At 46.4% G+C, this 27,997-nt stretch overlaps 12 protein-coding genes across 12 annotated transcripts; 3 read left to right on the top strand and 9 right to left on the bottom strand.

Moving 5' to 3' along the window:
• Window positions 1-3,690: 3,690 nt before the first annotated feature.
• HO173_008605 (uncharacterized protein) lies at window positions 3,691-5,436 on the top strand (the record flags this gene model as incomplete). The annotated part of the gene is made up of 8 exons (XM_037310501.1): window positions 3,691-3,735; window positions 3,805-3,866; window positions 3,925-4,188; window positions 4,250-4,393; window positions 4,447-4,713; window positions 4,768-4,883; window positions 4,931-5,233; window positions 5,288-5,436. 8 exons carry the CDS (start codon window positions 3,691-3,693, stop codon window positions 5,434-5,436), a joined length of 1,350 nt encoding a protein of 449 aa, XP_037162734.1.
• An 83-nt stretch (window positions 5,437-5,519) lies between these two features.
• On the top strand, window positions 5,520-6,181 carry HO173_008604 (uncharacterized protein; the record flags this gene model as incomplete). Its single annotated transcript, XM_037310500.1, has 4 exons — window positions 5,520-5,691; window positions 5,742-5,856; window positions 5,912-5,997; window positions 6,054-6,181. 4 exons carry the CDS (start codon window positions 5,520-5,522, stop codon window positions 6,179-6,181), a joined length of 501 nt encoding a protein of 166 aa, XP_037162733.1.
• A 316-nt stretch (window positions 6,182-6,497) lies between these two features.
• On the top strand, window positions 6,498-9,851 carry HO173_008603 (uncharacterized protein; the record flags this gene model as incomplete). The annotated part of the gene is made up of 3 exons (XM_037310499.1): window positions 6,498-6,916; window positions 6,971-9,171; window positions 9,673-9,851. The coding sequence occupies 3 exons, from the start codon at window positions 6,498-6,500 to the stop codon at window positions 9,849-9,851; spliced, it is 2,799 nt and encodes a 932-aa protein (XP_037162732.1).
• Window positions 9,852-14,657: 4,806 nt separating this feature from the next.
• On the bottom strand, window positions 14,658-15,353 carry HO173_008601 (uncharacterized protein; the record flags this gene model as incomplete). Its single annotated transcript, XM_037310498.1, has 1 exon — window positions 14,658-15,353. The coding sequence occupies one exon, from the start codon at window positions 15,351-15,353 to the stop codon at window positions 14,658-14,660; it is 696 nt and encodes a 231-aa protein (XP_037162731.1).
• Window positions 15,354-17,022: 1,669 nt separating this feature from the next.
• HO173_008600 (uncharacterized protein) lies at window positions 17,023-17,763 on the bottom strand (the record flags this gene model as incomplete). Its single annotated transcript, XM_037310497.1, has 2 exons — window positions 17,023-17,461; window positions 17,522-17,763. The coding sequence occupies 2 exons, from the start codon at window positions 17,761-17,763 to the stop codon at window positions 17,023-17,025; spliced, it is 681 nt and encodes a 226-aa protein (XP_037162730.1).
• A 1,179-nt stretch (window positions 17,764-18,942) lies between these two features.
• On the bottom strand, window positions 18,943-19,324 carry HO173_008599 (uncharacterized protein; the record flags this gene model as incomplete). Its single annotated transcript, XM_037310496.1, has 2 exons — window positions 18,943-19,205; window positions 19,264-19,324. 2 exons carry the CDS (start codon window positions 19,322-19,324, stop codon window positions 18,943-18,945), a joined length of 324 nt encoding a protein of 107 aa, XP_037162729.1.
• Window positions 19,325-19,462: 138 nt separating this feature from the next.
• On the bottom strand, window positions 19,463-19,771 carry HO173_008598 (uncharacterized protein; the record flags this gene model as incomplete). The annotated part of the gene is made up of 1 exon (XM_037310495.1): window positions 19,463-19,771. The coding sequence occupies one exon, from the start codon at window positions 19,769-19,771 to the stop codon at window positions 19,463-19,465; it is 309 nt and encodes a 102-aa protein (XP_037162728.1).
• A 2,058-nt stretch (window positions 19,772-21,829) lies between these two features.
• HO173_008597 (uncharacterized protein) lies at window positions 21,830-22,170 on the bottom strand (the record flags this gene model as incomplete). The annotated part of the gene is made up of 2 exons (XM_037310494.1): window positions 21,830-22,003; window positions 22,066-22,170. 2 exons carry the CDS (start codon window positions 22,168-22,170, stop codon window positions 21,830-21,832), a joined length of 279 nt encoding a protein of 92 aa, XP_037162727.1.
• A 313-nt stretch (window positions 22,171-22,483) lies between these two features.
• Window positions 22,484-22,861, bottom strand: HO173_008596 (uncharacterized protein; the record flags this gene model as incomplete). Its single annotated transcript, XM_037310493.1, has 1 exon — window positions 22,484-22,861. The coding sequence occupies one exon, from the start codon at window positions 22,859-22,861 to the stop codon at window positions 22,484-22,486; it is 378 nt and encodes a 125-aa protein (XP_037162726.1).
• A 460-nt stretch (window positions 22,862-23,321) lies between these two features.
• HO173_008595 (uncharacterized protein) lies at window positions 23,322-24,040 on the bottom strand (the record flags this gene model as incomplete). The annotated part of the gene is made up of 2 exons (XM_037310492.1): window positions 23,322-23,789; window positions 23,861-24,040. 2 exons carry the CDS (start codon window positions 24,038-24,040, stop codon window positions 23,322-23,324), a joined length of 648 nt encoding a protein of 215 aa, XP_037162725.1.
• Window positions 24,041-24,385: 345 nt separating this feature from the next.
• Window positions 24,386-24,981, bottom strand: HO173_008594 (uncharacterized protein; the record flags this gene model as incomplete). The annotated part of the gene is made up of 2 exons (XM_037310491.1): window positions 24,386-24,580; window positions 24,643-24,981. The coding sequence occupies 2 exons, from the start codon at window positions 24,979-24,981 to the stop codon at window positions 24,386-24,388; spliced, it is 534 nt and encodes a 177-aa protein (XP_037162724.1).
• A 1,621-nt stretch (window positions 24,982-26,602) lies between these two features.
• HO173_008593 (uncharacterized protein) lies at window positions 26,603-27,491 on the bottom strand (the record flags this gene model as incomplete). The annotated part of the gene is made up of 2 exons (XM_037310490.1): window positions 26,603-27,274; window positions 27,333-27,491. 2 exons carry the CDS (start codon window positions 27,489-27,491, stop codon window positions 26,603-26,605), a joined length of 831 nt encoding a protein of 276 aa, XP_037162723.1.
• Window positions 27,492-27,997: the final 506 nt, after the last annotated feature.

Here is a 27,997-nt window from a genome sequence, read left to right as displayed (position 1 = left end):
ATAATATCGCTAGATTAAAAGATATTATCGCTAGCTTAAAAGAAGTATATAGAGAAGAATATATTCGTTTAAACTCTTTTAAAAAGTCTTTTAACGCGTTTATAAGTAGTAGTAGATAGTTAAGCTCGCTTATAGCCTCGATTATTAATAATAGCGAATTCGTCGAGAGATAATTTAGAAGTATTAATAGAGAATTTAAAAGATAAGTAAAAGAGATATATATCTTAGATACTTAGTAATATTTAGACGAGAGATATCGAGGGCGAATTTATTTATAATTAGTAAATTAATAGAATTATAGAAGAAGAATAGTTATATAAATAGATGAAAGAATTATTATTCGATCTCGAACGCGTTTAATATAACTACTATAACTATTATATTTAAATATTTATCTAATTTATTAATAGTAGATTAAACTTTATAATTTTTATAGCGTTAGAAAGCGTAAAGCGAGCTCTATAATTTACGAAATTATAAAGAAATAATATTCGTAAAAAGCTAATTATTTTAGAGTATAAAACTTCTATATATAAATTTTTAATAAGAAAGCTCGAGAGAGCTAGCGAGCTAACTTAGTTAGTCTAGTTAAAAAATATAATAATCTCGAATTTATAATTAGCTATATATATAAATTTAAGATTTTCTAATTTAACTCTATCTTATTCTTTATATATACTAATTAAAGAATTCTAAAATTCTAAAATTCTAATAATCGTAAAATTATAAAAATTATAAAAATTTAATAAATTATAATAATAATAATAATTAATATAAATAAACTATAATAGATATTATAATTAACTTCTTATTAATTAAATCTAAATTAATTTAAAGTTAATTAAATTCTTATAAACTTATTATTAATATAACTTCTCTTATTTCTATTAATTATAGAATATATTTTATATTTTATAATATTTTATAATTTATAAAATTCGATCTTATAGTTCTAAGTAAATCTTAAATTAAAGTATTTTTACTCTTCGAGAGTAAATTTAATCTCGAAATTAGAATTTAATCTCGAAATTAGATTTAAAAATTAATTTCTTTTTATAAAATTAATTTATAAACTTAAACTTATAAAATATATTAAAATAAATATAATTTATAGATTTTAATATCGCGATTATAGATTATTTAAAGATTTTAAATAAAATAATATATAAAGAAGAACTAAAATTAGATAATTAAAAATCGAGAACGCTATTAGATTTAATATATTTATTTTTATACTTTTAAATCTTAATATTATTATAAAAAAGCGTAAAATAATAAAATAAAAATCTAAAATTTTTTTTTTCTAAGTCTTATATATTCGTCGCTATAACTTTAATCTCTTCGCTCGTCTAATTAGATATAAGTTCTTATTCTTAAAATTATTTCTAAATAGCTATTACGCGTATAGTTTTTATTTAATAAACGTATAACTCTAATTTAATAGATATATAGTCTTATATTTACTAGATATATAATTTCTTTAATTAAATTAATAATTACGTATAAAAGCTAACGAAATCTAATTAAAAATAATAAAGAACTCGTATCTAGTATTTTAGAGTTAAATATCTTTATAATAGAATATAGTAATAGAATTAACTTCTACTCTATCGTTTATTTATATATCTTACTTAATAATAATAACTCTAGATTTATCTTTTGATAATTAAACGAATATCTTACTATATATATCTATATCTATCTCTATCTCTATATTTATTTCTATACTATAAGCGTTATAGTAAGAGAGTTTACGATCGCTATAATAGCTATTTTAATAATTAAATATTATATAAAAAGAGTAATAAGATAAGTAAGCTAGATAAATTATAAGAGAAGAATAACGAGATAATATTATTAATATATATAAAAGAATAAGATAGAGCTAAGCTTAAAAATCTTAAATTTATATATATAATTAATTATTAATTTAAATTCGCTACGCTCTTTAATTAAATCGACTAAATTATCGTTAATAAATAAATTAGCATTTATAATTATTAAAATCTCGCTCTCTTATATCTCTCTTATTAAAAAAATAGATATATATTATTAATATATAGAATTACTTTTTTATTTTCTATTAAAACTTTAGAGATTTTTTTTTAAATTTTAAAGCGCTATTTGTACTTTTCGAATTTTTAAGAATTTCGAAGTTTAGTCTTATAATTATTAAAGTATAAGAAATTCAAATATCGCTTATCAAAGTTCGCTTATTAAAGTTCGCTTATTAAAGTTCGCTTATTAAAGATCGCTTATCTACTTACTTAATAGTTTTAATTAAAAAAAAAATTATAAATTTAATTTATAAATCTTTACTCGTATAAAAATAGTAAGATAATATTATATAGATCTATATATAGAATAATAAGACTATATTTAATATATTTCAGATATAAAAAGATTAGCTAGTTAATAGATAGTAGATATTTAAGTATAATAAGCGTATTTTTAATAGTAAGTATAGAGAGTAGCTAGTTAATCAGCTATCGCCATAGAGAAATTATTTAAAAATCTTATTAATCGACGAATTAAAATTATCTAATATTATAAATCTATAGAGAGAGATATAAAGAGACTTACTTTATTATTATTAAGTATCTTTATAAAAATCTCGAAGAGACTAGATACGAGTTCTTTACTATTTTCGATTAGTATCTATTAGCTTCCGCGCGGCCGCTAATTCGATTAGAGGGGCTGTACGTCTAATAAATAGAGACTATACGTCTATTAAATAGAGGCTATACGCGTAGTAGCTATCTATTTCTAGAAAAGATACGCGAGTTCTTATTCTTGAAACGGAACGGTAAAACTTCGGAGAAATATTCTCGATTAAAATCACTGGAGACGCCCTTTAATAGGCGGTTCAATTCAAATGATCAATTCGATCTTAGCATACCAGAGTTGATGCGAGACTCGAAACCCTTTTCGGTATAAGGAGCATATGCGTATGGGCAGGACAGACCGTCCGACCTTTACCGAGTTGAGAGGCCCAGAACACTGAGAGTCTGAGTTTACTGTCTGCAAACGAGGAAATAACGGAAAACATAGTAGAACGAATCTGCATCTAGAATCTGTCCGCCAGCACCGAAGATTGGGGCATTGTCTTCTGGTCCTGTGGCCTTTTCGTTGTGATCAAGACGATGGGCGCGACGATCTAGCCCTTCACAGTAATCTCGGCCGTTCTGTGCATCAAGCTGCAGCTGGGATGGACATCCCAATAAACAAAATCACGTTGATAGGGTAGGCCCAAGCGCAAGTACCCAGCTGGGTAAATTTTCGTTTTCGTTTCTTGTCAATATGCTACCACTTTTTTCATGCAGCAAGCCTACCAACAAGTTGCTTGCTTGATTCAGGCCGTGATGGTGGCGGAAACGATAGGACATGCATCTCAATCACAAAAGACGAGGTTACAATGGAAAGATTACGTGCTTAGGAACGGAAACGAAAAGCGAAACTTTAGACGATGGAGGGGGGTTGATGCGGCTATGCACCCAATCATGACTACCCTGCATCCACCATCTCACCTACATCGTCGGAAACATTCCCAGCTGAGCGGGGTTGACAAGGCTGAAAGATCTGACGAGGCTGAAATATCACACCGAAACATGCTCCCACGATTTCGTTGACTTTCATCTCATCTCGACAACGCTACACTTCGACACCCTTTGCCTGGAACTCACCGCCAAGATGGATGAGCACAAAGAGTCTTTCGGTTTGACCAGCAGAATATACGTACGTACAGGAACTCATTTCCCTCGCCTTTATTTTCCTTTGCGTATAGGCTGACAATCCTTTGCGCAGGCGACTCGGTCCGCTGAAGACGGCCTGGCTCATGTTGACTTGAATAGAAATGTTGAGGCTCTGTATGTGCAACTATCCCAAACATGTGTATCCTTACTTACTAGCTCTCCATCACGGCAGTATCGAAAATCCACTTGCGCACCTTACGCCCGAGCAACTCCTACGAGACGTCCGTGACTTCGCCCGCGCGAATCATCTCGAGGAGCATGTCGAACTATTGAAAAAGGGCGCACAGGTTGCCAAGGATCCAAGATTTTACGAGGCGATACGAGGGATAACGGAGACAGAAAAGCAAGCGCTGCGAGACGAGGAATATCGTCGATTCAAGCAGCCAATAGCACTATACCTTACAATCATCACTTGCTCTGTCGGTGCTGCAGTACAGTGAGCTTGGACCATATCTTTGCACAAGGGATAGTGGGTTGCTGATAGGAACATCTTTAAGGGGATGGGACCAGACAGGGTCGAATGGAGCCAACCTCGACTGGCCGAGCGTCTTTGGCCTCGACACCACAGCAGGCAGCAGCAGCAGTGGCGCTTGGTTATTTGGGCTGGTCAATGCGGCTCCCTACTTTGCGGCTGCATTCATGTAGGGAAATGCCTCTAAATTCGCTGCCCACCACTAACCACATCTGCGGCCAGAGGCTGTTGGTTTTCTCATCCATTGAACCATCGTATCGGGCGAAGAGGAACAATATTCGTCTCGGCAATCTTCTGCTTGACGTCTGTCATAGGCTCTGCATTCACCCAAACATGGCAACAGCTGTTTGCCTGTCGTTTGTTACTCGGTATTGGGATTGGGACCAAGGCATCAACAATTCCGGTGTTTGCTGCTGAGAATTCGCCTGCTTCCATTAGAGGGAGTTTAGTCATGGGCTGGCAACTATGGGTCTCCTTTGGAATCTTCATGTTAGATTTTGAGATAATTCCTGGGCGGCGCTTTCGCTGACTCGGTATCGATAGGGGCTCGTCTGCCAATCTGGCAGTGTACCAAGTTGGAAAGATCGCGTGGCGCTTACAGCTCGGGTCTGCGTTCATTCCGACGGTTCCGTTACTCATTGGAATATATCTATGCCCCGGTAACATGCCTGCGTATAGGTCCGAGTCAACGGCTTACACTAAACAGAATCGCCTCGTTGGTACATCAAAAAACATCGCTACAACGATGCTTTTCGATCCCTCCAACGCCTGCGAAATACTCCCCTTCAGGCCGCTCGCGATCTATACTACATACATGCTCAGGTGAGACTCGAGGAGATTATGCTAGGAGATGGAGACATCCAGAAGATGAACCTCGAAAATGGTAAAGAGCACTTCACCAACAGGGGTAGATATCTGGCTCGATTCGTACAACTATTTACCATTGCCCGAGTAAGGCGTGCGACATTGGCTGCTTTCGTAGTCATGATCGCGCAGCAAATGTGTGGAAGTGAGCTCACTAGCTCTCATGATACCTCTACGAAAGTTACTAACATCGCGGTAGTTAACATCATGGCTTTCTACGCAGCCACCCTCTTCAAAGACGCACATGCGAGTAAAAGATCTGCCCTCTTTTTTTCTTGGGGGTTCGGACTGATAAATTTCGTGCAAGTAAACCCTAGGGTCGCGCACACTTGTCAGCAGAGTGGCTGACATCTCATAGCTTTGCCTGGCCAGCAGTCCCAACAATCGACACGTTCGGGCGCCGTGCTCTGCTACTCGTCACCTTCCCCAATATGGCCTGGACTCTGCTGGCCGCCGCATTCTGCTTCAAGATACCAAATAAGAGCCCCGCGCATCTACCTGTACTCGCGCTTTTCATTTACCTTTTCACTGCCTTCTATTCGCCTGGTGAGGGGCCGGTTCCCTTCACCTACTCCGCCGAAGCGTTTCCTCTGTTCCATCGCGGTACGAGAGACATTTCCCCTTTCAGTCATGTTCCTACTAACCGGAACTAGAGGTCGGGATGAGTCTATCTGTTGCGGTCAATCTTTTTTTCGCTGGAATCTTGACCCTCGTCTTCCCACGTATGGTAGCTGTTTTTGGCGCAGCCGGTGCCGTGGGCTTCTTTGCGTGAGATAGCAACCGACCTCTTTCTACCAAAGGTTGTGCTAATCATCAGTGGTAGTGGCCTCAACGTGATAGCTCTGATCATGATATTTCTTTGGGTACCAGAGACTAAACAAAGGACGCTTGAAGAATTGGACTACATATGTAACTCATTGCCTTATAGATGTTTGGGTGACGCATAGCTGACATGTGGGATCAAGTCGCAGTTCCAACTCGTCAACACATGCGATACCAGGTCACCGAGGTACTACCATGGGCCTTCCGCTATTACGTACTACGCAGGAATGTGGTTTTACGCCCACTATACAAGTTTCAGAGACCTTCATGATTTGAGTTAGCGTAGCAAGCGATGTGAAATTGTAGATTTGGTAGCTAGCCTTCGAAAGCGCTTCCTTTATATCTGGCGAGGCACTCATAGCCTCCTATAGCGGTGGTCTATCAATAGCACTGTAGAGGTAAATGGCTTCGCCAAGGCAGTGTTCTGCAAGATTCCGATTTAGGAAGGTGGCTGGGCGGCCTTGCAGATGTAAGCATACGTAGCCCGCTGCAAGCCTCATCGTCAGACCGGACACTTCACCTAAAACCCGCCCTTTCATCTATTGCACAACAACAAAACAATACTCGTCTCGATGACTCTCATCGTCATGGAATCCCCACCAATGGTCGGCGATCCAGCCATCGCGCACCTGTGTGATGTTATACTTGAAACGCTGCGGAACTTCGTGAATGCTGCCAACGACGTAAAGGCTTTCTGCGATGAAGTGCGGACGCTTCGGAAGTTCCTAGATCTGATTGACAGAGTGTTCAAAGCCAAGTTGCCGCGGATGGCGTTTGAGGAGCAGCATTTTACCAGCGTAGAGGTCCTACTTGCCAAATGCCGGACGACACTCTCTCGACTTTGCGATATCCTTGCAACCTTGCGACCGAAAGTCGGTCAGGCTGATTCACAGGATGACTTGAAAGAAGCCCTCAGGAACATGGAAAGTTCGGAAATGCTGGCGCTCAGGGCAAGGATTGGCTTCTACATACAAACACTACAAATGTCACTGCAGACCGTCAAATTGTAACCACTAAGGAGGAAAAAGCACACCTCAGAGACACTGCTGACATTGCACAGAGTTTATCAGTGGAAGAGTCAGCTCCCACAAGACGGCATCTACTTTCAACACAAGGACTTATCCGAGGCAATCCAGAGTCTGAAGGACTCAGTATCGTGCCGAAAGGGTCTTGGTATGAACATCACTCAACACAGTGCCGTGGAAGAGGAGACCTTCCTTTACGATGTTGACAGTTGTGTTTTCTCGGCCGAGGTCATCATGAATGTTACGACCACAACAGTGCACGAGAATGTCCAATCACCGTTTAGGCAATTGCCATGCGAGTTGCCAGGTTCACCAGCTGAAGAATTGATTTCAGCTGCATCGAACCAAGAAAAGCAGAGACAAGAGGATTTACAGCCACCTGAGGATCCAAGATTGCAAAAGAGGAAGCAGCTACTGGAAGCACCAAACGGAATTCCAAAACCTGCCATTCAGAGACAAGCAGTTGTGGCTCATCAACCGAAGAATACCAAGCCTTCAGTGGAAGCGCCGATCGTGTTGCACTTGGACGACATTAACGCAAAGCATCGTGGTAGCTCGGATTCTGATCGCGATTCCATCTTCGATCCAGAGCCTGAGTTTGAAGACAGGTTTCCTCCAGAGGTCTATTCAGAACTCATTTTCTCTGTACGACAGGAAGTCAATAATCAAAAGCAAGCGGGTGACTACCAACTGGCAGAACAAACGCATCGCAGAGCAATGGAGTATCTGACAGAGAGGGAAAGAAAGTTAGGGATACCCTATGACAACCAGACTGAAATGCACGAAATCCTAGCGGATCTTTACATGAAACAAAAGAAGATGGACAAGGCGAAGTCGCTTGTAAATCGTTTATTGATGCAAGAGAAAGGCGAGACTGATAGGAAATGGAGGCTTTATCATTGTTTGGCTGAGATCTACCAGGAGAAGGGCAGATTAGTAGAAGCTGAGAAATTTGCCAAGAGAGCATACCTGGGCAGGCAGAGATCGCTGGATAAGGACGATAGGCTACTCGTTGAGTCCGTCAAGCTACTCGTTCGTGTCTACGAACTGCAGCATAAGACAGAAACGGCCGAGGCTCTACGAAAAGTCTACCGAGCGGAGAGCGCCGCACCAGAAGTGCCTGAGAAGTCAGAAAGACGTAGTATGCCATTGCAACCTCAACTAGACGAAGTACACCCAGTCAATCAATCCCATTTGAGGTGGGCGCCGGACGTTTGGGTCGATCCTTCGAGCATCAACGCGCCAACGAAGTCTGGGGAGACGCCGCTTATATCTGCGGTTACAACTGGGGATGAGGAGCTAGTTCAATTGATGCTCCAAAGAGGTGCCAACGTCGAAGCAAGATGCGCCGATCAGATAACGCCTCTCATGCACGCTGTGAATCATGGATACTTGTCCATTGTGGAGCTACTCCTTAGGAAAGGTGCCCAAGTCGACGCAACAACAGCCGGGTGGACCATATTACACAGAGCAGCGGACATGTTCAACATTCCCACGGTGAAGGCGGTTCTAGCGAAGGGTGCTGATATCGAATCGAGAAGTCCTAAGGAGTTCTCGCCCAAGAAGCATCCACTAGCTCGACTAGGCAGTGACGTAGACGACTACGATGAAGTCGATGCCTCTGATGCTGACATGGGCTGGACTGCTCTCTTACGGTCGGCTACCAAGGGTCAAGAAGCAATGGTGCGCTTGCTCATTGAAAAAGGTGCCGATATTGAAGCTAGGAGTCCTAACAGCGGTACGCCCTTGATCTGCGCTGCCGAGGGTAATCATGAGGCTATTGTTGAATTTCTGCTGAAGAGCGGCGCAAATGTCGACACTGGAGACGAATTTGGATGGAAACCCTTGCATCGGGTTATGGTGAATCGGGTCGGTCAGGGCGTCGCACAGATGCTGCTTACTCACGGCGCGGACATCAACGCTAGATGTCGCTACCAAAAGACGCCTCTACACCATGCGATCGAAAAGGGGAACATTTCGATGGTCTCATTCTTGCTAGCCGCCGGTGCAGATTTCGAAGCAAGAGATATCGCGGAGAGGACGCCACTGCACGCGGCCATAGAGTCCAGACTTGAGAACATGGTCCACATACTGCTGGAAGCTGGGGCGGATGCTGACGCCAAAGACAAGTGCGGGCATGATGCACTAGGTGCAGCCAATCATGCATTAAGGAAGTCTCCTGAAATCACCAGTCTGTTGGCGAAGCACCAAAAGGCCATGCGCAGCAGTGCTGCCAGTAGACAGCCTTCTGCCAGCGGCTCATTACCCTCGAGGACTTCGTCTTCTTCAACTTGGTGGTCCATGCGTTCTAAGCAGAAGAAACATCGGTGAACTCATATGAGTGGCTAAAAACTGCAAAAATTGAGGACCTGTTGTAAGGGCACTGGCAATTGTTGACATAGTGCTAATTCTCATTGCGCTGTTCCAGAAAGTCTGGAGACTTCTTCGAAACGATGTGTTTGAACCGTTCCGTAGTGATTCTGTCGCCGTTTTGAAATATGTGCTTCTTTTCAGTATTGTTTGATTTACGCAGCCCTCTGGGGTGACTCGCCCTATATTGCTTTCCCACAGCTATGACCAGAAGATTTCAAATAGTGAAAATAGCAATTTGCAATGACCTTATTTTCACTCTCTTTGCTTTGCCTTTCTCATAATGAAAACATAATACGTGAACCAAACGCCCTATAGGACTGCTACTACCCAAAGACCAGCCTACTCTCACCCTTTGGTACCGTAGTCCCGCTTCAGATATCACAATTGTCAGCACCTACTGTATGGGACAGGTCTGGATGCAGTGCCGCACAGGAAGCAAGTCGACTGCCACCTCGGGACTACGACATTTCTTGTTTATTGCAAGGAGTATTTCCAGCAAATGAAGAACTTGTTTCTCCCGAGAACGACCACGTTGGCTTTTAAGGAGATGATATCACCGCTAGTGAGAACAAGTAAGTATAACAGTGATTGGAGGGCATCAGCAAATTTCGCTTACGAAATTTAGGTGGCCTTATTGTAACGTCGAATATCGGACCTATAATAATCTTAGGCTCCTCAACAACGTGTCAATAAGCGAGGCTGGGATTTCTATAACGTCAGCGACTTGGTGAACAAGTCAGTAACAGCGACAGCAACAGTCATCCACCATCTGTGCCGGTCCAACTCGCGAGTTTGAAACTGCATCTGACAATGAATTAAACTTTTACGTCTGAAGCATCTTGGCCAAACCTAATCTGGTCCAAGAAGAGTGGGTGACATTTATAAATAGAAGTGGTGGCTGGAGTCATCTCGGAGTACGCACATGGATATTGCCGACTTCCAGGTCGCGAGCGGGCGAGGCGTCGTAGAACCTTGTAAGTACAGCCCCCCCGGTGTGGGTACTGGATATGATTTCAGTTAGGGATGACTTCTTGCCGATAGTTCCCGGGATTAAGTGGCAATTAGCACCACCTTAGTTCCAGGGCCGGCATTTGAGAGCTAAACTAAGATATCTCACTTAACTTTTCTAGACTCGAATTCAAAGCGTAAGCATTTAAGTTCTTAGCCGCACTTATAAGACCGTAGAGTGAGAAGATAAAAGGGGGTATAGTGTAGACACTGGATATAATTTCAGTTAGGGATAACTTTTTGCCGATAGCTCCCACCACCCAAATTCCAAGGCCAGCACCGGCCATTCTAAGGAATGATGGTACTCAACTACTCATAGCCGATTGAAGGTAACCTCAGCCCCTCGCCCCACTACTCGCGTCGCTCAAATAGTGAGGCCACTGTCAGAGGTGTTACATCATACTACAGGCGTCATTCATACTTCCTAGAAGAAGTATCAGCCATGTGGTGGCGTCCACATGTTCCTCCGCTACAACATCGGGATCGTGCATGAAGACAACGACAGGATCTCATTATCTAGGTCTCGTGATTGATGTCGACCTCGTTTGGTACTGAAAACCCTAAGACTTTGGATACTCCTTTGAGAAAATGTCTTTGTCGAAGCACCTCGATCTCAATCTCATCAAAGGCGTCTCCTTACCGAATCTATTGCTACTCCGGAAGCGCAGCATGAAAGTCTCGTTGCTCGTTTCGCGAGTGCTCCGCAGGCCTTTCACAGTAGAGACTGGAATTTCCAAATTCCAGCATCCTCCTAGCTATTCGTTCCCGAGAAGGAAACCTGATATTTTCCACTTATTTCGATTGAGAGCCAGGATGAGGCGACAATTTTGGTTCTAGCAAACCTGAATACGAGGAATGAGCATGGTGAATAAGGCTGCTACGCCGCGACCTCGCAATCTCTTCAGGCCCAATAAGGCTCGATAGGCCATCCGCCCCCTCGCTAAGCATGTTTCGGCCCCTAAAAAACTCACCCCAGATGATGGCTTTCACAACTCTAAAACAGCTGCGACCAATTGGAATTTCTCCCTTAACATTGACATCTAGGCCGCTACAGGGTACAATGTTCAAGATTCGTGAGATCGGTGAAAACCAGCGAGATTTGATCCGTCTCTCAGCCTTTCAAGACTCTATACCTCAGTCCTTGCATTGTCTCCCCGGAAGAGTTCGATGTTGACAATACTGCCATTCTCTTCAGTACTCCGATGGTCTTGGAAATGATGGCAGGTCGCCTCTAGATCATATGTAACAAATCAGCTTTTCTTTTCGCCACTGTCTTTATCGACGACTATGACTATCACTATGAGACGAGCGTGTCCTTTTCCATTCGTTCCTTTGCTTCTACTTACTTTAATTATATCATTAGCCCACGGTAATTACAACTCTTCCATTCTCAATTAAGGGCTATAGCTGACGTCCAATCTTTAATTCCAAGCCAATGCTGGCAATAGTGATCTTCAGCCTCTGCTCAAGTCGACATTGGCCGCAAACACTTCAGTGCCAAGTTCTTCCCAGGTTTTGTCACGTCCTGTCACCAACGAGAAGGAACGACCGACATCAGCTCGAACATTGATATCCGTGTCGAGCGCCGCTCCGGCAGTCAAGAAACCTGTAGCAGCTAAACTCTCCACCACAAAAAGTGCGACAGTAGCGACTAACAACACAACCCCTGGATCCGGAACGACTGGAACCTTGGCAGGGCCAACTAATGGTTGCGATCCTGGCCTGAAGAGATCATGGATATTCCGCGGACGGATCGCTGCATATCTGCGCGTGCGAGATTGTGTAGGACCAATAGCCCTAGTACCAGCAGCCCTCCAACCTGCGACCGCCCTGATACCGACCTCCCATGCCCCATCGGAATCCGAGAGCAAGCCACAGTCCGTATCATCGCCAGTGCCCCAAGCAGCCAAGGATACTCAGCAGACAGACTCTCAAACCGTGAAAGATACTCAGCAGACAGACTCAGAACCCGTGAAAGATACTCAGCAGACAGACTCTCAAACCGTGAAAGATACTCAGCAGACAGACTCAGAACCCGTGAAAGATACTCAGCAGACAGACTCAGAACCCGTGAAAGATACGCAGCAGACAGACTCTCAACCCGTGAAAGATACGCAGCAAACGGACTCTCAACCCGTGAAAGATACGCAGCAAACGGACTCTCAATCAGGAACAGATGCTTCGCAGGTAGAATCCGAGCCAGCAGCGCCAGTTGTAGCCCCCGCGGCCACAGATCCTCCAGTCCTTGTGCAGGGTCAGACAGTGCCAGCTAATGGGAATCCAATCACCATAAGCAAACAGCTTGTCCGAGTCGCTTCCGGATCTATATTTGTTGGCACCTCAGCAGCACCAGTTCCGGAAGCGCAAGCCATGCCATCGCATGCGCAACCCGTTGTTGCAGGGACTTTGACGTTCCAACCGGCATCGCCAAGTCCGGTTGCGCAAGTGGCGCCTTCTCCCGTTGTCGTTGGCGGTTTGACATTCTCGGCAGCACTATCAGAACCATCTACTGGATCGGACACCGCGCCGGATCAGCCCCAAGTTCGGCCAGTAGTCGTAGGTGGGAAGACATATGCACCAGTAGCACCCACTTCTCAGTCTGGAACGCCACAGTCACCGGCCAATACGCCAGACCAAGGGGATTTGGAGCCTTCAACTTCTCAAGAGCAGTCCAATGATTCAGTCAACAATGACCACACCAAGATAGACCAACCCAATCCCCAATTAGCGCAGGCAGATTCCAAGCCGATCATGATAGGAGGCATGACATACACCCCAGTTATTGCAAATCCTACGCCTTCGCTGCAGAGTGCAGCGGTTTTCTCTTTTGGCGGGATGGCTCTCACACAAGGTGGAAAAGCTGTCATGATCTCTGGCACACGCATGTCTCTCGGGCCATCTGGCGTCGTTATAGGAACCTCAAGCTTACCATTTTCGACTCCTGCTCCTCCAACGTCGTTGCTGGCAATCGGTTCACAAACATTGACAGCTCTTCCGGGCATCGAAGGAGGCTTCGAGATTGGGCACTCCACACTCCTTCCAGGATCCTCAGCCGTTTCCATCAATGGAATAACATACTCCATCAATAAAGCTGACTCCCTTATTGTTGGCACATCTACCATCCCTCTAGCTACCGCAGGCTCTAGCAACACGAGTAATAATGCGCTCACAGCAGGTGGAGAGACATTTACTCCACTGGGCAGCACGGCAGTTGTGGTCGACGGTACTACTCTTGCTATCGGAGGCCCCGCAATTACGGCAGATGGGACGAGGCTTTCGCTTGCCTCAAACGGTCTGCTTGTTGGATCATCAACCTTTGCCTATGCAACCCCTGTCTTGAATACAGTTACCATGTCAGGCGCGGGTTATACTTTTAGCACGGGTGTTTTACCTAGCGGTGGTGCTATCGCAACGTCGTTTCCTAGTGCGACGGGTGGTGTGGGGAGAAGTGCTGCGTCACCGGCCAAGACGATAACATCTAAGATTCTAGCCATATGGTTTGGGATGTCGATATCTCTATCGATGATAATAAGGATATTGTAGAGACGTGAGAAATCTACGTAGTCCTTAGCACCATTAATAATAATCATTCGTTTCTAGTTTCTCGAGTCCAAGTCTCTCCATAATTCGTGAGTGCGTAAAGCCACTAAGACTAGATAGCAAAATGTTTCTATCTTCCCTGAAGCGATTGACGCTTGTGAAGCCCGCGGGGTAGCCCCTCCATTATGACTTAGTCAATCAATCAATCAATCAACCAAATGCCTCCACTCCTATCAACAGTCTCTCTGTAGCAGGTCCAGGAAACGCACGATCGCTATACTCTGCATGGGAAGTCCAAGTATGTTGCCAATGTTCGCTGGGGTGGTAGGAACAGATTTCCCTTCCTGTCTTCACATCAGATCTTCAGCCACTGTGTCTATTCGCGATCTCCATTTTGCCTTCTTCTCGTACCTTAGAATAGAACAAATGGTAAATAAAGCTGAAGACCAGCTCGTATAACCTGGACGCTCTGATGCAACGCTTATGTTCTTTCAGATCTCTTTGCATGTTTCAATCTTACTACAAAATACAGAGTGAGACGAGTCGAGCGCTTTTTGTAGTGTTGAATGTTTTTGTCTCCCGCAGAAAATACAATCCACGACCTCGTCCCTCCTTTGAGTGCCATCTGTGTAGACCAGCTTGATGCGATGAATGCTTCTATTCTTACTTCACTACTGATTTGAGACCTTTCACAGCTTCGATCTCGACCTTCTACGTACCCAATTTGTCTAATAGCCACCTGTTCCGGCAAGCGAGACCTTCTTGCAGAGACGCTGCACCATCACAGATCAAGACCGTCACTTAATAACCAATAAGGTTTGGGATCAAACGGTCTTGGCGAGGCCCGACAAATCGGGCGAGGAAAACAGCGTAAGCAACTGGTGCCCCAAACCATACCCCTAAACCGACCGCTTCAAAAAATCCGTCGAACCCAGCCCTTGCAGCTCTGCCCATTCTGTATGCCAGTTCCTCGACGAAACCCCAAGGGATTGTCTCGTTGCCTTGCTTGCCGTGGGCTTCGAGCCTTAATGTCGTTACTCCTAACTTGATCTTCAGCGTCCCAACCGGTGTAAGCGTCGACCATTCATGTGCCGCCTTTCGCGCGATTTCGGCATATTGTTTGACGAGCCGATCTACCTGCTGGGGGAATGTTGGCACAAAGGCATTGAACGCTAAAAACAAAATGACGGTGCTGTTGTACATTATGAGCCGCTCCAGCCAGTCTTGGCGCTTTGCAAGGAATCTATAAGGAATCTCCCTCGGTCGATCGAAGGATGAATGGGCGATTAGATCATTCGTGGGTGGCTCTGGTGTGTTACCGTATTCTTCGCTGATTGTTGATCCTTTGAGCCTGCTCTGTTTTCTGGCGTCGAGCTGCGTTCTGGACGTATCATCCACCGGTAAGGAAGAGCTGTATTTTGGATTGAACCTCGATGTCGGTAAGAGACTGTACAGTGAGTCGTCTGTTGTCTTTCCCGGACATGTGTCTGTGTCCATTGTCGTTTGTCTAGGGGCCGCCGAAGACGTAGTCGTAACTATGGAGAGAAGACTGATCACGACGGTCAATTGCCGGAAATATGGATGAGCCATTTTTGCTCTATGAAGTCAGCTTTTAACCTTGAATTCTTCTCAGGAAAACTGTCTAGTTATTCGAAAATTGCAATGATATCGCTTGCCACCTTATCCTGCCGTGTTTGACTTTGGGGCCCGGTCCGTCGACTTGCGATTTGCCTGAAAAGCGGTAGCCCAAAGAATCCAAGATCCGCTTGCCAAAAGATCATGTCCAATGTGTCGCATAAACGTGTCGCATTCGCCTCTCATTAGAGCAGCCTCAATGGACATTATCTGCGGGTATATATGCGAAACTAGCAGTAGCGCGGCCATTGTTGACAACACAACCGTGATAACTAACTCTACATTCTGAATCCTAAAGCAATGTACAACTCTTTCAAACAAAGGTGAGCGGTTGGGCAGACAGAACCCCCTCAATCGTCGTGAGTACCCAGCGTAAGCATTCAAATATCTCAAGGAGGTAGGGTGAATCGACATTCGCAGTCGAGTTTCCAAACCAAGAGCAGCTCCCAGACCCTGAAGATGCCCGTTGCACGAGCTCTTGGCAACTTGCTTTGTGGTCTTTCGCTCTCACCCTGAGCGCCATCGGTCTCACCGACCTGCCGCGATCTCCTAGGAATATTCTATTTTCACAATTCGAGTCACCCTGGTCTTTCCGTACATGTCTGAACGAGTCTCCCCAGGTATAGGAAAAATCTAACACTCTTGGGTGAAAAAAAAAAAAAAAAAAAAAATTTTTTTTATAATTTAATTTTTTAAATTTTTTTTTTTTTTTTATTAACTTTTAAATTTATAAATTTTTTTTTTTTTTTTTTTTTTTTTTTTTTTTTTTTTTTTTAATATTAATTATTAAATTTTTTTTTTTTTTTTTTTTTTTTTTAATTTTTTTTTTTTTTTTTTTTAAAAAATTTAAAAAAAAAGAGGGGGGGGGGGGGGGGCTTTTTTTTTTTTTTTTTTCCAAAAAAAAAAATTTTTTTTTTTGGGGGGGAGAGGGGTTTTTTGGGGGGGGGGAAAAAATTTTTTTTTAGGGGGGGGAAAAAGTTTTTTTTTCCTTTTTTGGAGAAACCTTGTGTGATTTGTTGCTTGGAATGTTGTCGGAAGTTCTACCAAGGCATGAATGGGAGTTTACACGATCATAGCCGTTGCCTTTCTGCATCGTGCAACCCTACCTGGGTTTTCTACATTGGGGTGAGACAAAATGCTCTACCGCTGATATGAAAGTCCTAGACAACATGCTTTCGAAGTAGCAGACTTTTCACACCTTCTACGAGGGGCACTTCCTCCCTTGGGGCTCCGAGCAATCATGAGACGGAGTTCAGCGGACCATTTGAGAAGTAGCAGATGCACAGTGATTTTCATTTCATGGTCACAGATGCGCATGTAAGTTTGCCAGAGGTGTCTTTCGCTTGGACAAAGTCTGGACATCCCTTCTTCCTAGCCCCGTTCATGAAGGTATCCTCCGACTGCAGAGCCGCTGGCCTCCCTCAAGAAGTCGAAAGCGTGAACGCGGAGGTGGTAAGGACTACATTATCACCGCTCGCCGGCTCCGTCCTGGCATGCATTTCCTGCAGATACTCGGTCCCATCAATCAGCTTCACAGTTTCAGATACGTGGAGAACGACATCAGATTGCCACTATATGTCTTCATGGGTGAGCTTTGCGCCACGAAGCTATAAGCTGGTACGTTGGTCTGTTTGTTCGTGCCTACGAACAAGTTCCAGCCGGGAATTGCGTTTGTTTTGTATGGGCTGGCACCTGTCTTAGTGATGGGGGTTGGATCATAGGCAGCGAGCCAGGTCATGATTTCTGCTTTGTGGCCGGCGCCGCAGGAGCCGGTGGATATGAAAGCGTCATAAGAGACGTCGGCGCTGACTGGGTCGGGACTGTAACTGACCATAATTGTCCTTCGTCGAGAAGATGGATCTCTTGGCTTGTTCACAGCTGCGCCAGAGAGGCAGAGAGGAACAAGACATTGCTTACTTCCACGTCCATGACGAATTGATGCTATTGTACGAGCCCAGAGGCTTGCACTCCTAGCTGTTTCAGTTCCGCGTTTGGATAACTCTTGACACTAGTGCCTCCTTCAGGCCAACTCCACTGAGCGCTCCATTGTAGCGAACCATCGCTGGAGGGATGAAACTTGACCCCACTGGTCAGGGTTGGCAATGTAGTTGCTGGACCCCGCCGGAGTGAATTGAGTACAATCTAGGGCGCTCGAGGCGCTGAAACCACTGGAGGGACTCGAAGCAGCGGATGGGAAAGGCCGAGCTGGAGGGGCAGCGATAGTAGAGGTGGCGACAGCTAGCAATAACGGGATGTAAATGAGATGCTTCATTGTATCTAAATTGTTCTAAAAGGCATTGGTAGTGGTGTTGAAACACATGTTCAAAAAGAAAAGGTTATATGCGACCAAAGACTGTATAATTATCATGGGATCAGTGCGATTATGACCGACATGAGGGGTGACGCAGGTTTTTGGCCACATCGTCATGAACGCGCCTAGCCAGGAAAGTTTTTCTATAACGTTTGAGACCCTTCTATTACGGCGGTGTCGATTTTTGCATCCACTGTCCAGGCATGGCAATAAAGGAATTCATATCATCAAGATAGGCTGTATTGCGAGCATTTTTCCAGGAGCCTTCTGACACGTGCCTCTCACTATTCTCCAGCAACTGTGGCCTCCTCACAGCTCATAAGCGAAAGATCGACTCTTTGCAAAAAGAACTTGGACCTAAAAGTTATTCTGAGGGATCAGAGTGAGGGACACGGTGGTGGACGGCGAAGACAAGACAAGGGGAGTGTCAATCTATAGCGCCCGCCGTGCCCGCCGCAAATCTGCGAACGCCCTCTCCGACGATCGAGAAATTCCACACTCTACTTGAGACTGGGCTATGTATTAGCGTGTTGCATCAGTCGACGCACACACCAATCGCAACCGCTGTCTATCATATTTCTGTGATGTTCCTTTAGTCGTCTCGATGGGCTATGTTGGACTGATCGACGAAGCTATACGATCATTGCTACAGACATAGATGATGCGTCCGAGGGAAAGCAAACAGTTCTCAGCCCTTCAAAAACACTGCGGAAAACCCCCCACTCACCACGCCCCCTCGTTAAGACGATATTGCTTCAGATGAACCCCTTTTTTGCGCTGCGCAGTCAAGTCATAGAACTTCCCTCCAATCCTGCCGCCATAGACAGGCCCCTGGCCGGGCCCAACCTTGACCGATTGGAGCCGAGAGTATCCTTCAAACTGCGCAGCGTCAATGACACAAACACCACATAAGACTCTCGGATTGGTATCGTACCTCCGGTACACAGTTGCAGTGTTTCCGCACTGACAGTCCCAGCTTGAGACTTTTCAACGTGACGACACCGCCCCATGACTTGCTCTTATAGCAAAGCGTGCAGTTAGTGATATCGTCTAGATCATCCTTATCGGTCGACTGCTCATTCTTGTCTTCATCGGATTGTTCGTTATGCAGTTTCTCTCGGATGTCTGCGAGTAGTCTCTCTATACTGGTGTGTCTTCTATGGCCATTTCATAACCATCAGCCTTTTCCAAGACCTTGGACTTCCATCCATTGTCGTTAAGTCTGCAAGGCAAATCCATGCTGTGCACGAAATATAGAAGGTGAATTAGGCCAAGACCGGCGTTGCGAATGTCCGAAAGATCATATTCGAGAAGCGTTTTGTCACCGAGGATCTCGAGTGTGATTAGAAGAGCGGCGCCGATGAGTATAGAGCGCTTTGCACTTCCCTCGGAGCTATGGAGCACTACGCAGAAACATTAGCTATTCGCTTGATTTTCATGCCAATGGTTCGGGCCGCATACTGTTGCATTCCGCTATGCCATCATTGAGGGCAAGCGTCATGCCTTCGACATGTGACCACATTGCCCATGGATCTCTGTCCTTTTCCTTGGTCTCCTGCTTGAACACGAGGAACTTTGCTACTTAGCCCAGGACATTACAACGACAGTCCAACACCACACGTACTATGTTCTCAATGGTCTCACAGATACCGTACCCAGTTCAGTCATTGAAGATGTACATGCCGAAAGCGTCTTGGACGCTTTCCTTCTGACCTATCAATTTCGTTGCCAGCTCATGATATTTCTTCGTCACGACCCACTTATGTGCTGTATGTCCATCCTCCAACTTCCCACATCCGCAAGTATTTTTGTTCCCACACGTATCGTCCTCTAGCTCACAGGTATAGACCCAGCTCTTCTTGTCCTCGTTCGATTGGGCAATCTTTGATATTGATGTTTGGTCTTGAAGGACTGGCAAGGCTTCCTTGGAAGCCTGGTGCAAAGCGTCAGCTTTACATACCACAGGCATTGATAGGGAAACTTGCCTCAGTCTTCTTCACCTTCTGCGAGGCCGATGGTGCGTTGTGCTGCTTTGCTTTGTCGCTGGAGGCTCTCTTTGGCGCAGGCGCAACGTCGACAATGGCGTCTGTCTCCGCAGGAGTTCATTCCGGTCGACTCATGGTGGAATACCCGGGGTTGCTTGCTGCAGTCGCAACGTATCCATGCTTCTTCATAAGTTGTAAGCCCACGATAGATGACACCATCGTAATATTCATGAGGACCGTGGCAGCAGCAGCCGCAATGCTGTAGTCCGTAGCGAGCGGGATTGTTGATGAATAGTTGCTGCAGCACAATTAGCTTGAGGAGGATTGAGCGGGTGGGCGGAAAAACGCGAAGCGCGTGACCAGCGTGACTTGTCCGACGCCTGCCCACGTGACTTTTCCTTAGCGCCTCGGTCCTTCGTAGCACTTTGCCGGCAATGAGTAGCGCATGAAATACATGCAGTACTCAAGCATACCCAAGCAGAGACAATTATCTTGCAGTGATCAAGCCGCACCATGCGGCACCGAGCAGAGGCACAAGCTACGTTTCATGAAAAGCGCCCTCTCCGGCTTGCAGAAACCAGAATTGGTACCTACTAGGTTGACTGGTGTAATAAGATCTATTGACTTGAACACCTCTTAGGTTGCTAATAACATCCGTCGATAAGCTGGTGTCTTCAAAGCCGCTGAACGATCAAGTCCAGACTCAAGTACAAACATCAACCCTGCATGGTCGCAAGCTATAGCTGAAAGGACGTAGAACCCCGAACTAGACGAGAACCCTCCGCTCTGACATGATGGTGACCGTCTCTCGCGTTCCGATCATACATCTGTCGCCAATATCCACCGGGCTAATACTCACTTTCGTCGCCCTCACCATGTAGGACTTGTTATGTTTCCTTTGTTCTTGCCCAAATAATTCCACCTCGACGTTCTTGAAGTCTTGAACTCAATTACAGCGATGTCTTCATCTCAGTCTCCTTCAAGGCCGCAACAATTTCTCTGCTACCACACCCTGTTTCCTTCATGTCGTCAAGCAAGCCCTCAAGCAAAGCTTCCGAAGCCGGGTTTGTGCAGCCATAGAACTTTTCGATATCCACGATCGTGTTCGAGAGGGCCGACGAGGATGTCGAGAGCAATTGCGAGCACCTTTAATCCAATGGAACTTGAAGCGTCCTCGACTGTCAAAAAGGAGTCTATAGCCAACTATATGTACAGGCATCCCATCTTATTAGAATCTGTAGTCGGGAAGACAGGTTTTGCCAGCGTGGAATGACTCACACACATCATCACCAGATCGAATGACTTGATACTCACCATTGGGATCAGTGATCCTAGGATCTACGGTCTGGCCGCGACTGCACCGATCGATGAGGTCGCCATGTACAGCTCTTGCGTCCCAACCTGGAAATTTGCGTTTTCTGACTGCGGCGATCCTATTGGATTGTTCTACCATGCCACGCGATGGTGAGAGCTTGGCTCACGTGGGGAACGAACGCCTCAATGCAAGATTCTTCCATCATGCTGTTCATGCATAGCTGCCGACCTGCGAACTCGTGTTCCTATCACATCTACGCTCCCACTGTTCACTAATGTAGCTTGATAGGCAAATAGCGACTCATGGAGCCAATGTCTTTACCCTCTTTCGACATTGGGCTATTTGACGTGCCTAAAGAGAATTCCATTTGCGCGACTGGGCCTTACAGTCGACTTTTGAGAATCAATTGGCGAAAAAGGAAAACCCCCCTCCACGGACACCAGTGACACGTGGAATCATTCCCGAGATCTAGTATCTGATCTAAGAATGTTATGGCTCCAAAAAAGACTAGTACATTGGGAAATCGATGTTGACCTTGGGCAGCAATCCGTCGTTAACGACTAGAATCATTGGTGCCATTTCGAATTCTGTCTTCTGGTGAAGGCGAAAGGCACGGGCAAGTTGACCACAGAATATAACCCTTCGAGTACACACCGAGCCTTCATGCTCCTCTGATTCCCTGATCATCGACCTAGTCATGCACGGGGGTCTTCGTTTTCCGCTTCACTCAACCCCTCTCCGAATTCCCAAAGAGCTTTTGAATAAGAAGATACATATAATCTTTGGCGAACTCAAACTCCTTCTTGACATCCGACGTACGCATGGTCGCATACGAGAGCCCCAAATCTTTGTAGGCATAGTAGAGGTCTTCGGCTTTGCGAAGCTCAAAATCCGCTTTGCTCTGTCCATGGCGTCAGCCGACATCGAAATCGGCACGACGGACGCTTCCCACTGAGTACTCACAAGGGCCCCGCAGATGTCCCTGCTTCTTTGGACCTCGTCTTGCTCCGCGCTGCGGATGCCTTCGGGATCCGTTTCCCCGAGACTTGGATTATCACTTCGAGACATGGTATTCTGGAGCTTGGGTTTGGGGGAAGATTTGCGCGAGTCGGTTAAGAATGTGCGGAAGCTGGTGCGGAAGGCAAAGAGGGATGTAGTATATGTGTACTCCTTTTCAGGTGTGGGCGCGAGAAAGAGCTTATGAATGCAGCGAGACGGAATCGTGGTGACGTGGACGATATTCGATTTCTGAGCTGTTGATGTGCTGTCCTAGATCCGAACCTCAGCGAGACACGAGCCCTTTTTATTTGCAAGCAACTGCAGTTTGGCGAGCGATAGCATCGCTGATTCTATTCTCGCAATGGCTCTCCTCTATCTGCTTTTACGGTTTTCCTTCCTCCGACTTGACGAAGCGCTCCTTATTCACCTCGTACACGTCCATGGCGAATACCTTATGAAGCTCATCTACTTCCTCCTTGACTTTGTCGAGCTGCATTTTGAACATGGTTGGAATCTTGAACACTACCCCTGAAGTCACCATTTCGTCGACGATGTTTTTGACTTCAGTGAATTTGAAATTTATATCATGCTTTGGGGGGGCATTAGTAAACTCGTCGTAGATGTTGTGAAGTCGAGGTTTCGTGGTGAAAGGATTTCTTACGAAGGTTGTTTGAAGATGCTTCTTGATCGGTGGTGATATCTCTAAAGCCGGATTATTTTCGATCGGACCCCCGTACAGCCACTCACTGTCAGCAGTCATGGTAAGCGAAGAATGCTTCACGCTTTCGGGTGAACTATGGTGAGGATGGAAAGGGCAGGGGACTCTCTCACGCCGTCTCTATGCTCTTTCATTTAATGGTCGAGATATGTTAAATGTCGCAAACAAGGATGACGTGGACGGGGTGAGATCTAATGACTAGGCAATCATGCGTTGTTCGAGATTTGGAATACACGTGTAACCAATCCAGAATCTGCGCCCGAGGATGCAGCTGCTGAACATCACCAGTGGGACAGTAGGAGACAACAATCGTCCAGAGACATACACTAATTTCCACCGAAAGCACTCCACACTTTGAATGGTTTAGGCGATCTTTTCGCGTCGATTACAGGCATAGCATTCGGCAGGAGAGGCGGCACGGTGAGCAAAATTCTGTGAATCACGCGCGGCGCCCCGAGTATTGAAGCTTTCTAGCTATGTTCCTACATCTCGATACCTCAACCTACTCCACCGGCGATTCTTCTTCTTCTTCTTCTTCCTCATAATCTTCGTCTTCATCTTCTCCCTCCTCCTCCTCCTCCTCCTCCTCCTCCTCCTCCTCCTCCTCCTCCTCCTCCTCCTCCTCCTCCTCCTCCCCTCCTTCCTCTCCCTCTTCTTCTCCTTCTTCTTCTTCTTCTTCTTCTTCCCCCTCCTTCTTCTCCTCCTCCTCCTCTTTTCCTCTTCCCCGCCCTTCATCATTCGCATACCGAGTTTGAGCGCGTGAGGCGTACAGCTTCAGATCGATCGCGATCCACTCGCTGCTATCAGGGTCAAACCTGACTCCCAAGAGCAGCTGGATGAGTTCATCGATCGCATCGACGGTGTTCTGACGCTGATGCCGGACCTCTTGAGGACCGACGGTGAACTTGCCACGAGCCTGGAAATGCTCGTGGATGCGGACGGCGTCGTGGATTTTGGCCTGCGCCAGCCACTGTTGTTGGAGGCGTGGTTGTCAACTTCGTGTCATCTGTCTGTACAAAGTCTGGTGGCAAGGATACTGACGAGGGAAGCCATGATTCTCTTGAGAGCTTCGGTCAATTCTTCGTCGCCTTTGGTGAATTTCCATATTTCTGGAGTCCCTTTCTCAAGCTTCGCTAGTAGCATGGACTCCACTTGTTCGAGCTTTTCTGATAGCATTGGGTCCCTTCTATCAAAGAACATGGACTCGGGATCTAACGGCATGATGAGGAGGAATCGTGGATAATGGACTTGCTTTTGTCTGTCCGACTTCTCCTTGTACGCACTTTGTTGAGGTGTATGGTTAGAACACAAGAATGAGTGGGTTTTATATGCTACGGGGAGGATTTAATACTTGGTACCTGCGAGACGTGGCACTCACATCAATCAGACCATGATGTGATGTGAACGCACCGAGATCTATGAGTGCGCTGTGCTGTATTGTCCAAGATCTAAGTTTAAAATACGACCGGATCCAGATCAAAAAACACGACGAATGAAACGCACGCCCCAAGCATGCCAGGGCTGGACCCCTACAGCCGAAATCCCGGCGAAAGCACAAGACTCAATTCACTGCATTTCGCAGCGATACTGCTCCTTGACCAACTCGCAAGCCATCTCCGGGTCGATTGGAAAGAGCAGTCTGGTAAGCTCCATCAAGGCGTCGTTGATCTTTTGGAACTGGTCTCCGATTTTCTGAGCCGGCAACCTGTGCAATGTCTGTTGTAATAGGTCGAGTTCCCTGATCTTAGCTTGTGCGGACGACTATTGAGGGCGTCATTGGCCGATGAACTTCCAACATTGGTTCCGCTGGCATTTCTGCTTACGAGAGAAATGTATGTCAGTTTTATCCCCTCCACCGCGTGTTCATCCCCCTGTGTGTACAGCATTAAGATTTGATGCAATTTTTCTAGCTGTGGGGCCGACGCCATGTTGTCGTAGTCGAATAATGCTTGGTCGATCTGTGCCTGAAGATCAGGTTGCATAGAGACCGAGTTCTCGAGGGGGGGAAGTTCTGTCGGTAGTCGAATGGTTTGGGTGGTATCTTGAGGTTTTTGGAAGGAGCTGGGAAGAGCAGGAAAGTCGGGGATTTTTGAGATTAGAGGACCCGAGGGAGGCAAGACAATCACACCTGCAAGACGGGGCAACCACTCCGGGCCAATCATGATGTGGGGAGAATGTATAATACTCTGTGAGTTTGATGATGTGCTGTTAATGTCCAAACCCGTACCTATCCGATTGGCCAAGGGTGTGACACAGGCGGCATCAAGTGATCAACTGTCTCTCCTATTGTCTCTAAACGCCACCAAACATTCATTTGAAAAGTGCATGGAGATTCGCAGCATTGTCCGCAGACAATGAGCACCCTCTCCTCTCAAGCTCCCTTCTCAGCTCGGCACTATGTTGCACATCCACAACCCATAGGCTCATCTTCCGCACAGGATTTGCACAAGGTTCTTTTTCCAGGGGGGAGGACACCTATCGTAAGGAAGTCGTGGCGATCGAGTCCTCAATCGTCGGTGCTCGGACTTCAAGCGCCATCGAACTTACGCATCTGCAAAGAAAGATCCATCAAGGGTATTGAGACTTATTCGCCGGCGCCGCCTCTCGTTGCCATGTGCCGTGAAGAACCTGACAAACCTGCTCTCCAGAAGACGAACAACTAAACCTTGCAACCAGCGACCGACCCAACGATATCGAAACACCGAAGAAGACGGAAGCATCACCATCAAGTATCGGCACAGCATTCCGCTTCTCAAGCACCCCTCTCAACTCCGGCACCATACCTCACTCACAACCGCCAAACCCCCCTCTTGCCATCCAGGGCCTTCACACAAAAATACCATCCCTCGCACCTCTTCAACTCCCACACCTTTCACCCCATTCCCGACCCATCCCATCAGCCCCATCATCAAGAACAGATCCTGCAAGACTCAAGCACATACGATCGCCATCACTCTCATACTTAGCCAATTTGCCCGCATAGTCCCCGTTTCGAACATCACACGTACACCACCCACCTGCACCTCGGACCACGGCTCCGGCCGGGCCAGTCAAGAGCCCCTTGCGTACGTACACCGGCGCCCTAGGTCGCGGGAGCGGGCGACGATGAGCGCAGGGCGTAGAGAGGAGGTGGTGACGGTTGTGTTGAGGAGGTGGGAGATCAGTTTGGGGTCCCTGGGTATGGCGTGAAAGAAGAATGCTTCCTTTTGGAAGGCTTCGGGTGGGCGAAGTGTCGGGCTTGGGTAATGGGGGGGGTGGCAAGTTCGCCGGTTGGAGAAGCAAGCCGTCGTCTTCGATACGAAGGGTGAGGATCTGCATGCGGGGGTGCCAAGGAGCTTGTCTGTGCGTTGCTGATGCAGTTGGGGAGGGGTGAAGCGGGATGCGGCGATCGAGGGATCTTCGATGTGGTGCTATCCATGACTATGAGAGACCGTGCTATGTTTGTTTACCTTTGGTCACTGCTGAAAGGCTCAGAGAGAACAAGAATGGTATCATCAATGTGGAGCGCTACAGCTTGGAATGAAATTGAGAGTAGATAGGATGTCTGCCTCAAGGCATCGTGTCTGCAAAGTGCTTACACGCACACAGTACGAGAATGGACGAATAGGCGCGTGGCACGAACGTGGTAAATGGGTTGAAGATTTCAAGAGAGTCTCATCTATTATCGCAAATTATTGCCCTTCCCCATGCGTGACACCCGTGTCACATGTCCCAAATGCAATGCCTCGAAAATGAATCCAAAGTGCCCTCTCCCCCACTCCATCGTCAAACCCAATGTAGTACTTAAGCCAAAAAAGCCAATGCCGCGATAGCAACGGCCGACACCAGGAGTTTGCCGCCCATTGCGAGGCTGGCGGCTCCGCCGTGGAAGGCAATGGGGGAAGATTTGGCCGTGCCAGTGCTTCCTGGCGTAACAACACCGGTACCAGTAGCGGTGGCCGATGCAGTGGCGTTACTGGACGTGTAGGTGTATGGCATGGAGACCACCAAGACAGCATTTGCTGGGGCAGCGACAGCAGCGGGGGTAATTGCGGGGGAGGTGCCTGACGTGCTCGAGGGGACGGATGCGACGGATGTGCTCGAAATGGAAGAGGGCGAGGTGGAAGAAGAGACGGAAGTAGGAGTGCCGGCTGGGCAGTCGGAGCCGGCATCGGCCGGAAGAGTGCATGGAATGATCTCCATGTAGACTGGGGAGCATTGGGCGCCGATGCTGGCATCGTACAGGTTGTAGAAGGTGCCGCTCAAGCAGTGGTAGAAGACAGCGCTTCCGGCAATAGCCAGGGTGTTGTTGGCGCAGATGGAGAAGCCTCCGGTGTTGATGGCGTTGTTTTGTAGGTGTACATCGTACTGGAATTGGGCATTGGCGACGATTTCACCGGTCCGCCCACATTGGTCTGTGAGGACGCCGCCTTTGAGGGTGCTGTAGGGCTCGGATGTGCAGGTCTGCGTTTGTCGCTAACATGGATGTCAGCATTGATCGGTTCTTGATTGTAGCGGATGAGACCGGACTGACCTTGTGCAAGGGAGCGACGTCACGCTTGGAGGCGCCAGAGATAGGCACCGGGTTGTACTCGAAGTAGCCGGAGTAATCTGAAGAGCATCCGTCTGGAGTCTGTGCAGACACACAGGTGGCTGCTGCTGCCAGAGCGGAGAGAGCAACTGCGTACTTCATGTTTGATTGTTTGTGGTGGATGAGGGTTCTTGGGGAATGTTTGGAATTAAAGATATTAGGAGTATTATTGTAAATGGGTGGAAAGGGTGGAAAAGAGCGATGATGAGAATTGCAACAGGAAACGAGTGACCTGTGAAGTTATGCTATGTAGCGAGTGTGTTGGGTTGAGTAAAAGAGAGTAAAGTAGAATATGTGTGTATATGCGAGATGGGAGAAAGAATGATGAAAGGGAATAAGTTAATAAAAATCAAAAAAATCAGATGCAGGAAAAAGAAGGAGAAAAGAGAAGGGGTAAATGCAGGTTATTATTGTCTGAGATTAAGTAAGTCTTGGCAGGGGTGATTACGGGTTTTTGCAGGCTTTTTCCACCTTAGTTTGACTTTAGTCACTTTACTTTACTTTAGTTGGTGGCGGTTTGACGCGCGATCCAAAGCTTCAATTCGCCGAGATCTCAGGTATTCCAACCCTTTACCGCTTTTTCCAACCCTGACTGAACTTTGACCATC

This window comes from Letharia columbiana (genome assembly GCF_014066305.1).
Source record: "Letharia columbiana isolate WasteWater2 chromosome Unknown Sc0000032_s0, whole genome shotgun sequence".
Taxonomy (NCBI): domain Eukaryota; kingdom Fungi; phylum Ascomycota; class Lecanoromycetes; order Lecanorales; family Parmeliaceae; genus Letharia; species Letharia columbiana.
The sequence above is the reverse complement of the archived record's forward strand: the minus strand, read 5'-3'. Positions and strand labels throughout refer to the sequence as shown.